General features: G+C 44.3%; 1 protein-coding gene across 1 annotated transcript in view; it reads right to left on the bottom strand.

The window, feature by feature from the left end:
* Positions 1-12,886, bottom strand: part of LOC306771498 (uncharacterized protein) — a gene marked incomplete at both ends in the record, with an annotated part of 143,796 nt that overhangs the window by 94,845 nt on the left and 36,065 nt on the right. Inside the window, 2 exons of the mRNA XM_079260664.1 lie at positions 12,647-12,706; positions 12,785-12,871. Of these exons, the coding sequence (XP_079116790.1) occupies positions 12,647-12,706; positions 12,785-12,871 (147 nt within the window). The remainder of the gene's footprint in view (positions 1-12,646; positions 12,707-12,784; positions 12,872-12,886) is intronic.

Genomic DNA, 12,886 nt, shown 5'->3' with positions numbered 1-12,886 from the left:
CGTGTACATGTGGATACGAACACGTGTACATGTGGATATGAACGCGTGTAACGTGGATACAAACACGTGTAACGTGGATATGAATACGTGTAACGTGGATATGAACACGTGTAACGTGGATATGAACGCGTGTAACGTGGATATGAACGCGTGTAACGTGGATATGAACGCGTGTAACGTGGATATGAACGCGTGTAACGTGGATATGAACACGTGTAACGTGGATATGAACACGTGTAACATTTCGATATAAACACGTGTAACGTGGATATGAACATGTGTAACATGTGAATATGAACACGTGTAACGTGGACATGAACACATGTAACATGTGGATATGAACGCGTGTAACGTGGATAAGAACACATGTAACGTGGATAAGAACACGTGTAACATGTGGATACGAACACGTGTACATGTGGATACGAACACGTGTACATGTGGATACGAACACGTGTACATGTGGATACGAACACGGTTAACGTGGATATGAACACGTGTACATGTGGATACGAACACGGTTAACGTGGATATGAACACGTGTAACGTGGATATGAATACGTGTAACGTGGATATGAATACGTGTAACATGTGGATACGAACACGTGTAACGTGGATATGAACGCGTGTAACATGTGGACATGAACGCGTGTGGCATGTGGATATGAACGCGTGTAACGTGGATATGAACGCGTGTAACGTGGATACAAACACGTGTAACGTGGATACGAATACGTGTAACATGTGGATATGAACACGTGTAACGTGTGGATATGAACACGTGTAACGGGGATATGAATATGTGTAACGTGGATATGAACACGTGTAACGTGGATATGAACGCATGTAACGTGGATATGAACGCGTGTAACGTGGATACAAACACGTGTAACGTGGATATGAACGCGTGTAACGTGGATATGAACGCGTGTAACATGTGGATATGAACACATGTAACATGTGGATATGAACGCGTGTAACGTGGATATGAACGCGTGTAACGTGGATATGAACGCATGTAACGTGGATACGAACACGTGTACATGTGGATACGAACACGTGTACATGTGGATATGAACGCGTGTAACGTGGATATGAACGCGTGTAACGTGGATACGAACGCGTGTAACGTGGATATGAACGCGTGTAACATGTGGATATGAACGCGTGTAACGTGGATATGAACGCGTGTAACGTGGATACAAACGCGTGTAACATGTGGATATGAACATGGTTAACGTGGATATGAACACGTGTAACCTGGATATGAATGCGTGTAATGTGGATATGAACGCGTGTAACGTGGATATGAACGCGTGTAACATGGATATGAATACGTGTAACGTGGATATGAACACGTGTAACGTGGATATGAACGCGTGTAACGTGGATATGAACGCGTGTAACGTGGATACGAACGCGTGTAACGTGGATATGAACGCGTGTAACATGTGGATATGAACGCGTGTAACGTGGATATGAACGCGTGTAACGTGGATATGAACGCGTGTGGCATGTGGATATGAACGCGTGTAACGTGGATATGAACGCGTGTGGCATGTGGATATGAACGCGTGTAACGTGGATATGAAAGCGTGTAACGTGGATATGAACGCGTGTAACGTGGATTTGAACGCGTGTAACGTGGATATTAACGCGTGTAACGTGGATATGAACGCGTGTAACGTGGATACAAACACATGTAACGTGGATAAGAACACGTGTAACATGTGGATACGAACACGTGTACATGTGGATACGAACGCGTGTACATGTGGATAGGAACACGTGTACATGTGGATACGAACGCGTGTACATGTGGATAGGAACGCGTGTAACGTGGATACAAACACGTGTAACGTGGATATGAACGCGTGTAACGTGGATATGAACGCGTGTGGCATGTGGATATGAACGCGTGTGGCATGTGGATATGAACGCGTGTAACGTGGATATGAACGCGTGTAACATGTGGATACGAACACGTGTACATGTGGATACGAACACGTGTACATGTGGATACGAACACGTGTAACATGTGGATACGAACACGTGTACATGTGGATACGAACACGTGTACATGTGGATACGAACACGGTTAACGTGGATATGAACACGTGTAACGTGGATATGAATACGTGTAACGTGGATATGAATACGTGTAACATGTGGATACGAAGACGTGTAACGTGGACATGAACGCGTGTAACATGTGGATATGAACGCGTGTAACGTGGATATGAACGCGTGTAACGTGGATATGAACACGTGTAACGTGGATATGAACACGTGTAACGTGGATATGAACGCGTGTAACGTGGATACGAACGCGTGTAACGTGGATATGAACGCGTGTAACGTGGATATGAACGCGTGTAACATGTGGATATGAACGCGTGTAACGTGGATATGAACGCGTGTAACGTGGATACAAACGCGTGTAACATGTGGATATGAACACGGTTAACGTGGATATGAACACGTGTAACCTGGATATGAATACGTGTAACGTGGATATGAACGCGTGTAACGTGGATATGAACGCGTGTAACGTGTGGATATGAACACGTGTAACGTGTGGATATGAACACGTGTAACGTGGATATGAACGCGTGTAACCTGGATATGAACACGTGTAACATTTCGATATAAACACGTGTAACGTGGATATGAACATGTGTAACATGTGAATATGAACACGTGTAACGTGGACATGAACACATGTAACATGTGGATATGAACGCGTGTAACGTGGATAAGAACACATGTAACGTGGATAAGAACACGTGTAACATGTGGATACGAACACGTGTACATGTGGATACGAACACGTGTACATGTGGATACGAACACGTGTACATGTGGATACGAACACGGTTAACGTGGATATGAACACGTGTACATGTGGATACGAACACGGTTAACGTGGATATGAACACGTGTAACGTGGATATGAATACGTGTAACGTGGATATGAATACGTGTAACATGTGGATACGAACACGTGTAACGTGGATATGAACGCGTGTAACATGTGGACATGAACGCGTGTGGCATGTGGATATGAACGCGTGTAACGTGGATATGAACGCGTGTAACGTGGATACAAACACGTGTAACGTGGATACGAATACGTGTAACATGTGGATATGAACACGTGTAACGTGTGGATATGAACACGTGTAACGGGGATATGAATATGTGTAACGTGGATATGAACACGTGTAACGTGGATATGAACGCATGTAACGTGGATATGAACGCGTGTAACGTGGATACAAACACGTGTAACGTGGATATGAACGCGTGTAACGTGGATATGAACGCGTGTAACATGTGGATATGAACACATGTAACATGTGGATATGAACGCGTGTAACGTGGATATGAACGCGTGTAACGTGGATATGAACGCATGTAACGTGGATACGAACACGTGTACATGTGGATACGAACACGTGTACATGTGGATATGAACGCGTGTAACGTGGATATGAACGCGTGTAACGTGGATACGAACGCGTGTAACGTGGATATGAACGCGTGTAACATGTGGATATGAACGCGTGTAACGTGGATATGAACGCGTGTAACGTGGATACAAACGCGTGTAACATGTGGATATGAACATGGTTAACGTGGATATGAACACGTGTAACCTGGATATGAATGCGTGTAATGTGGATATGAACGCGTGTAACGTGGATATGAACGCGTGTAACATGGATATGAATACGTGTAACGTGGATATGAACACGTGTAACGTGGATATGAACGCGTGTAACGTGGATATGAACGCGTGTAACGTGGATACGAACGCGTGTAACGTGGATATGAACGCGTGTAACATGTGGATATGAACGCGTGTAACGTGGATATGAACGCGTGTAACGTGGATATGAACGCGTGTGGCATGTGGATATGAACGCGTGTAACGTGGATATGAACGCGTGTGGCATGTGGATATGAACGCGTGTAACGTGGATATGAACGCGTGTAACGTGGATATGAACGCGTGTAACGTGGATTTGAACGCGTGTAACGTGGATATTAACGCGTGTAACGTGGATATGAACGCGTGTAACGTGGATACAAACACATGTAACGTGGATAAGAACACGTGTAACATGTGGATACGAACACGTGTACATGTGGATACGAACACGTGTACATGTGGATACGAACACGTGTACATGTGGATACGAACGCGTGTACATGTGGATAGGAACGCGTGTAACGTGGATACAAACACGTGTAACGTGGATATGAACGCGTGTAACGTGGATATGAACGCGTGTGGCATGTGGATATGAACGCGTGTGGCATGTGGATATGAACGCGTGTAACGTGGATATGAACGCGTGTAACATGTGGATACGAACACGTGTACATGTGGATACGAACACGTGTACATGTGGATACGAACACGTGTAACATGTGGATACGAACACGTGTACATGTGGATACGAACACGTGTACATGTGGATACGAACACGGTTAACGTGGATATGAACACGTGTAACGTGGATATGAATACGTGTAACGTGGATATGAATACGTGTAACATGTGGATACGAAGACGTGTAACGTGGACATGAACGCGTGTACATGTGGATATGAACGCGTGTAACGTGGATATGAACGCGTGTAACGTGGATATGAACACGTGTAACGTGGATATGAACACGTGTAACGTGGATATGAACGCGTGTAACGTGGATACGAACGCGTGTAACGTGGATATGAACGCGTGTAACGTGGATATGAACGCGTGTAACATGTGGATATGAACGCGTGTAACGTGGATATGAACGCGTGTAACGTGGATACAAACGCGTGTAACATGTGGATATGAACACGGTTAACGTGGATATGAACACGTGTAACCTGGATATGAATACGTGTAACGTGGATATGAACGCGTGTAACGTGGATATGAACGCGTGTAACGTGTGGATATGAACACGTGTAACGTGTGGATATGAACACGTGTAACGTGGATATGAACGCGTGTAACCTGGATATGAATGCGTGTAACATGTGGATATGAACGCGTGTAACGTGGATATGAACGCGTGTAACATGTGGATAGGAACGCGTGTAACATGTGGATACGAACACGTGTAACGTGGATATGAACATGTGTAACGTGAATATGAACGCGTGTAACATGTGGACATGAACGCGTGTAACGTGGATTTGAACGCGTGTGACATGTGGATATGAACGCATGTAACATGTGGATATGAACGCATGTAACGTGGATATGAACGCGTGTAACGTGGATATGAACGCGTGTGGCATGTGGATATGAACGCGTGTAACGTGGATATGAACGCGTGTGGCATGTGGATATGAACGCGTGTAACGTGGATATGAACGCGTGTGACGTGGATATGAACGCGTGTGACGTGGATATGAACGCGTGTGACGTGGATATGAACGCGTGTGACATGTGGATATGAACGCGTGTGACATGTGGATATGAACGCGTGTAACGTGGATATGAACGCGTGTAACATGTGGATATGAACGCGTGTTACGTGGATATGAACACGTGTAACGTGGATACAAACACGGTTAACGTGGATATGAATACGTGTAACATGTGGATACGAACACGTGTAACGTGGACATGAACGCGTGTAACATGTGGATATGAACACGTGTACATGTGGATACGAACACGTGTACATGTGGATATGAACGCGTGTAACGTGGATACAAACACGTGTAACGTGGATATGAATACGTGTAACGTGGATATGAACACGTGTAACGTGGATATGAACGCGTGTAACGTGGATATGAACGCGTGTAACGTGGATATGAACGCGTGTAACGTGGATATGAACGCGTGTAACGTGGATATGAACACGTGTAACGTGGATATGAACACGTGTAACATTTCGATATAAACACGTGTAACGTGGATATGAACATGTGTAACATGTGGATATGAACATGTGTAACATGTGAATATGAACACGTGTAACGTGGACATGAACACATGTAACATGTGGATATGAACGCGTGTAACGTGGATAAGAACACATGTAACGTGGATAAGAACACGTGTAACATGTGGATACGAACACGTGTACATGTGGATACGAACACGTGTACATGTGGATACGAACACGTGTACATGTGGATACGAACACGGTTAACGTGGATATGAACACGTGTACATGTGGATACGAACACGGTTAACGTGGATATGAACACGTGTAACGTGGATATGAATACGTGTAACGTGGATATGAATACGTGTAACATGTGGATACGAACACGTGTAACGTGGATATGAACGCGTGTAACGTGGACATGAACGCGTGTGGCATGTGGATATGAACGCGTGTAACGTGGATATGAACGCGTGTAACGTGGATACAAACACGTGTAACGTGGATACGAATACGTGTAACGTGGATATGAACGCGTGTAACATGTGGATATGAACACGTGTAACGGGGATATGAATATGTGTAACGTGGATATGAACACGTGTAACGTGGATATGAACGCATGTAACGTGGATATGAACGCGTGTAACGTGGATACAAACACGTGTAACGTGGATATGAACGCGTGTAACGTGGATATGAACGCGTGTAACATGTGGATATGAACACATGTAACATGTGGATATGAACGCGTGTAACGTGGATATGAACGCGTGTAACGTGGATATGAACGCATGTAACGTGGCTACGAACACGTGTACATGTGGATACGAACACGTGTACATGTGGATATGAACGCGTGTAACGTGGATATGAACGCGTGTAACGTGGATACGAACGCGTGTAACGTGGATATGAACGCGTGTAACATGTGGATATGAACGCGTGTAACATGTGGATATGAACGCGTGTAACATGTGGATATGAACGCGTGTAACGTGGATATGAACGCGTGTAACGTGGATACAAACGCGTGTAACATGTGGATATGAACATGGTTAACCTGGATATGAACACGTGTAACCTGGATATGAATGCGTGTAATGTGGATATGAACGCGTGTAACGTGGATATGAACGCGTGTAACATGGATATGAATACGTGTAACGTGGATATGAACACGTGTAACGTGGATATGAACACGTGTAACGTGGATATGAACGCGTGTAACGTGGATACGAACGCGTGTAACGTGGATATGAACGCGTGTAACATGTGGATATGAACGCGTGTAACGTGGATATGAACGCGTGTAACGTGGATACAAACGCGTGTAACGTGGATATGAACACGGGTAACGTGGATATGAACACGTGTAACCTGGATATGAATACGTGTAACGTGGATATGAACGCGTGTAACGTGGATATGAACGCGTGTAACGTGTGGATATGAACACGTGTAACGTGTGGATATGAACACGTGTAACGTGGATATGAACGCGTGTAACCTGGATATGAATGCGTGTAACATGTGGATATGAACGCGTGTAACGTGGATATGAACGCGTGTAACGTGGATATGAACGCGTGTAACATGTGGATAGGAACGCGTGTAACATGTGGATACGAACACGTGTAACGTGGATATGAACACGTGTAACATTTCGATATGAACACGTGTAACGTGGATATGAACATGTGTAACGTGAATATGAACGCGTGTAACATGTGGACATGAACGCGTGTAACGTGGATTTGAACGCGTGTAACATGTGGATATGAACGCGTGTAACGTGGATATGAACACGTGTAACGTGGATACAAACACGGTTAACGTGGATACGAACACGTGTACATGTGGATACGAACACGGTTAACGTGTATATGAACACGTGTACATGTGGATACGAACACGGTTAACGTGGATATGAACACGTGTAACGTGGATATGAATACGTGTAACGTGGATATGAATACGTGTAACATGTGGATACGAACACGTGTAACGTGGATATGAACGCGTGTAACATGTGGACATGAACGCGTGTGGCATGTGGATATGAACGCGTGTAACGTGGATATGAACGCGTGTAACGTGGATACAAACACGTGTAACGTGGATACGAACGCGTGTAACGTGGATATGAACGCGTGTAACATGTGGATATGAACACGTGTAACGTGGATATGAACGCTTGTAACGTGGATACAAACACGTGTAACGTGGATACAAACACGTGTAACATGTGGATACGAACACGGTTAACGTGGATATGAACACGTGTAACGTGGATACGAATACGTGTAACGTGGATACAAACACGTGTAACGTGGATACAAACACGTGTAACATGTGGATACGAACACGGTTAACGTGGATACGAACACGTGTAACGTGGATACGAATACGTGTAACATGTGGATATGAACACGTGTAACGTGTGGATATGAACACGTGTAACGGGGATATGAATATGTGTAACGTGGATATGAACACGTGTAACGTGGATATGAACGCATGTAACGTGGATATGAACGCGTGTAACGTGGATACAAACACGTGTAACGTGGATATGAACGCGTGTAACGTGGATATGAACGCGTGTAACATGTGGATATGAACACATGTAACATGTGGATATGAACGCGTGTAACGTGGATATGAACGCGTGTAACGTGGATATGAACGCATGTAACGTGGATACGAACACGTGTACATGTGGATACGAACACGTGTACATGTGGATACGAACGCGTGTAACATGGATATGAACGCGTGTAACGTGGATACGAACGCGTGTAACGTGGATATGAACGCGTGTAACGTGGATATGAACGCGTGTAACATGTGGATATGAACGCGTGTAACATGTGGATATGAACGCGTGTAACGTGGATATGAACGCGTGTAACGTGGATACAAACGCGTGTAACATGTGGATATGAACATGGTTAACCTGGATATGAACACGTGTAACCTGGATATGAATGCGTGTAATGTGGATATGAACGCGTGTAACGTGGATATGAACGCGTGTAACATGGATATGAATACGTGTAACGTGGATATGAACACGTGTAACGTGGATATGAACACGTGTAACGTGGATATGAACGCGTGTAACGTGGATACGAACGCGTGTAACGTGGATATGAACGCGTGTAACATGTGGATATGAACGCGTGTAACGTGGATATGAACGCGTGTAACGTGGATACAAACGCGTGTAACGTGGATATGAACACGGGTAACGTGGATATGAACACGTGTAACCTGGATATGAATACGTGTAACGTGGATATGAACGCGTGTAACGTGGATATGAACGCGTGTAACGTGTGGATATGAACACGTGTAACGTGTGGATATGAACACGTGTAACGTGGATATGAACGCGTGTAACCTGGATATGAATGCGTGTAACATGTGGATATGAACGCGTGTAACGTGGATATGAACGCGTGTAACGTGGATATGAACGCGTGTAACATGTGGATAGGAACGCGTGTAACATGTGGATACGAACACGTGTAACGTGGATATGAACACGTGTAACATTTCGATATGAACACGTGTAACGTGGATATGAACATGTGTAACGTGAATATGAACGCGTGTAACATGTGGACATGAACGCGTGTAACGTGGATTTGAACGCGTGTAACATGTGGATATGAACGCGTGTAACGTGGATATGAACACGTGTAACGTGGATACAAACACGGTTAACGTGGATATGAATACGTGTAACATGTGGATACGAACACGTGTAACGTGGACATGAACGCGTGTAACATGTGGATATGAACACGTGTACATGTGGATACGAACACGTGTACATGTGGATATGAACGCGTGTAACGTGGATACAAACACGTGTAACGTGGATATGAATACGTGTAACGTGGATATGAACACGTGTAACGTGGATATGAACGCGTGTAACGTGGATATGAACGCGTGTAACGTGGATATGAACGCGTGTAACGTGGATATGAACACGTGTAACATTTCGATATAAACACGTGTAACGTGGATATGAACATGTGTAACATGTGAATATGAACACGTGTAACGTGGACATGAACACATGTAACGTGGATATGAACGCGTGTAACGTGGATAAGAACACATGTAACGTGGATAAGAACACGTGTAACGTGGATACGAACACGTGTACATGTGGATACGAACATGTGTACATGTGGATACGAACACGTGTACATGTGGATACGAACACGGTTAACGTGGATATGAACACGTGTACATGTGGATACGAACACGGTTAACGTGGATATGAACACGTGTAACGTGGATATGAATACGTGTAACGTGGATATGAATACGTGTAACATGTGGATACGAACACGTGTAACGTGGATATGAACGCGTGTAACATGTGGACATGAACGCGTGTAACGTGGATATGAACAGGTGTAACGTGGATATGAACGCGTGTGGCATGTGGATATGAACGCGTGTAACGTGGATATGAACACGTGTAACGTGGATACAAACACGTGTAACGTGGATACGAACGCGTGTAACGTGGATATGAACGCGTGTAACATGTGGATATGAACACGTGTAACGTGGATATGAACGCTTGTAACGTGGATACAAACACGTGTAACGTGGATACGAACACGTGTAACATGTGGATACGAACACGGTTAACGTGGATACGAATACGTGTAACGTGGATACAAACACGTGTAACGTGGATACAAACACGTGTAACATGTGGATACGAACACGGTTAACGTGGATACGAACACGTGTAACGTGGATACGAATACGTGTAACATGTGGATATGAACACGTGTAACGTGTGGATATGAACACGTGTAACGGGGATATGAATATGTGTAACGTGGATATGAACACGTGTAACGTGGATATGAACGCATGTAACGTGGATATGAACGCGTGTAACGTGGATACAAACACGTGTAACGTGGATATGAACGCGTGTAACGTGGATATGAACGCGTGTAACATGTGGATATGAACACATGTAACATGTGGATATGAACGCGTGTAACGTGGATATGAACGCGTGTAACGTGGATATGAACGCATGTAACGTGGATATGAACGCGTGTAACGTGGATATGAACGCGTGTGACATGTGGATATGAACGCCTGTAACATGTGGATATGAACACGTGTAACGTGGATACAAACACGGTTAACGTGGATACGAACACGGTTAACGTGGATATGAACACGGTTAACGTGAATATGAACGCGTGTAACGTGGATACAAACACGTGTAACGTGGATATGAACGCGTGTAACGTGGATATGAACGCGTGTAATGTGGATATGAACGCGTGTAACGTGGATATGAACGCGTGTAACGTGGATATGAACGCGTGTAACGTGGATACAAACACGTGTAACGTGGATACAAACACGTGTAACATGTGGATACGAACACGGTTAACGTGGATATGAACACGTGTAACGTGGATACGAATACGTGTAACGTGGATACAAACACGTGTAACGTGGATACAAACACATGTAACATGTGGATACGAACACGGTTAACGTGGATATGAACACGTGTAACGTGGATACGAATACGTGTAACATGTGGATATGAACACGTGTAACGTGTGGATATGAACACGTGTAACGGGGATATGAATATGTGTAACGTGGATATGAACACGTGTAACGTGGATATGAACGCGTGTAACGTGGATATGAACGCGTGTAACGTGGATACAAACACGTGTAACGTGGATATGAACGCGTGTAACGTGGATACAAACACGTGTAACGTGGATATGAACGCGTGTAACGTGGATATGAACGCGTGTAACATGTGGATATGAACACATGTAACATGTGGATATGAACGCGTGTAACGTGGATATGAACGCGTGTAACGTGGATATGAACGCATGTAACATGTGGATATGAACGAATGTAACGTGGATATGAACGCGTGTAACGTGGATATGAACGCGTGTAACGTGGATATGAACGCGTGTGGCATGTGGATATGAACGCGTGTAACGTGGATATGAACGCGTGTGGCATGTGGATATGAATGTGTGTAACGTGGATATGAACGCCTGTAACGTGGATATGAACGCGTGTAACGTGGATATGAACGCCTGTAACGTGGATATGAACGCCTGTAACGTGGATATGAACACGTGTAACATGTGGATACAAACACATGTAACGTGGATAAGAACACATGTAACGTGGATAAGAACACGTGTAACATGTGGATACGAACACGTGTACATGTGGATACGAACACGTGTACATGTGGATACGAACACGGTTAACGTGGATATGAACACGTGTAACGTGGATATGAATACGTGTAACGTGGATATGAACACGTGTAACATGTGGATATGAACACGTGTAACATGTGGATATGAACACGTAACATGTGGATATGAACACGTGTAACGTGGATATGAACACATGTAACGTGAATATGAACACGTGTAACGTGGACATGAACACGTGTAACGTGGATTTCGAACGCGTGTACCATGGATATGAACATGTGTAACATGTGGATATGAACATGTGTAACATGGATATGAACATGTGTAACATGGATATGAACATGTGTAACATGAAGATATGAACATGTGTAACATGAGGATATGAACATGTGTACCATGTGGATATGAACATGTGTAACATGCACAAATGTAAATATACCAACTGTCAAAACCAACTGTCAGCTGACTGCTCACCTGTCTGTTGGGTCGAGGGTTTCTTATTTTGTTTCTCTTGTTCTCATTGGACACCAGGTCCTGAAACACAACAGATCATGTGACCTGTGCACCCGCCCACAAACAAACAATCATACACACACACACACACACACACACCTCCACTTCACAACTCTTCCTCTTCCTGCCAGTAGTTCTTGGGGTTTTCTGTCTTTCAGCCATGTTGGACCTCAGAGTAGGGACGTCCTGCATGGAGAGTAC

This window comes from Telmatherina bonti (assembly GCF_933228915.1).
Source record: "Telmatherina bonti genome assembly, chromosome: 21".
Lineage (NCBI taxonomy): Eukaryota > Metazoa > Chordata > Actinopteri > Atheriniformes > Telmatherinidae > Telmatherina > Telmatherina bonti.
This window is presented reverse-complemented; position numbering and strand designations above follow the sequence as displayed.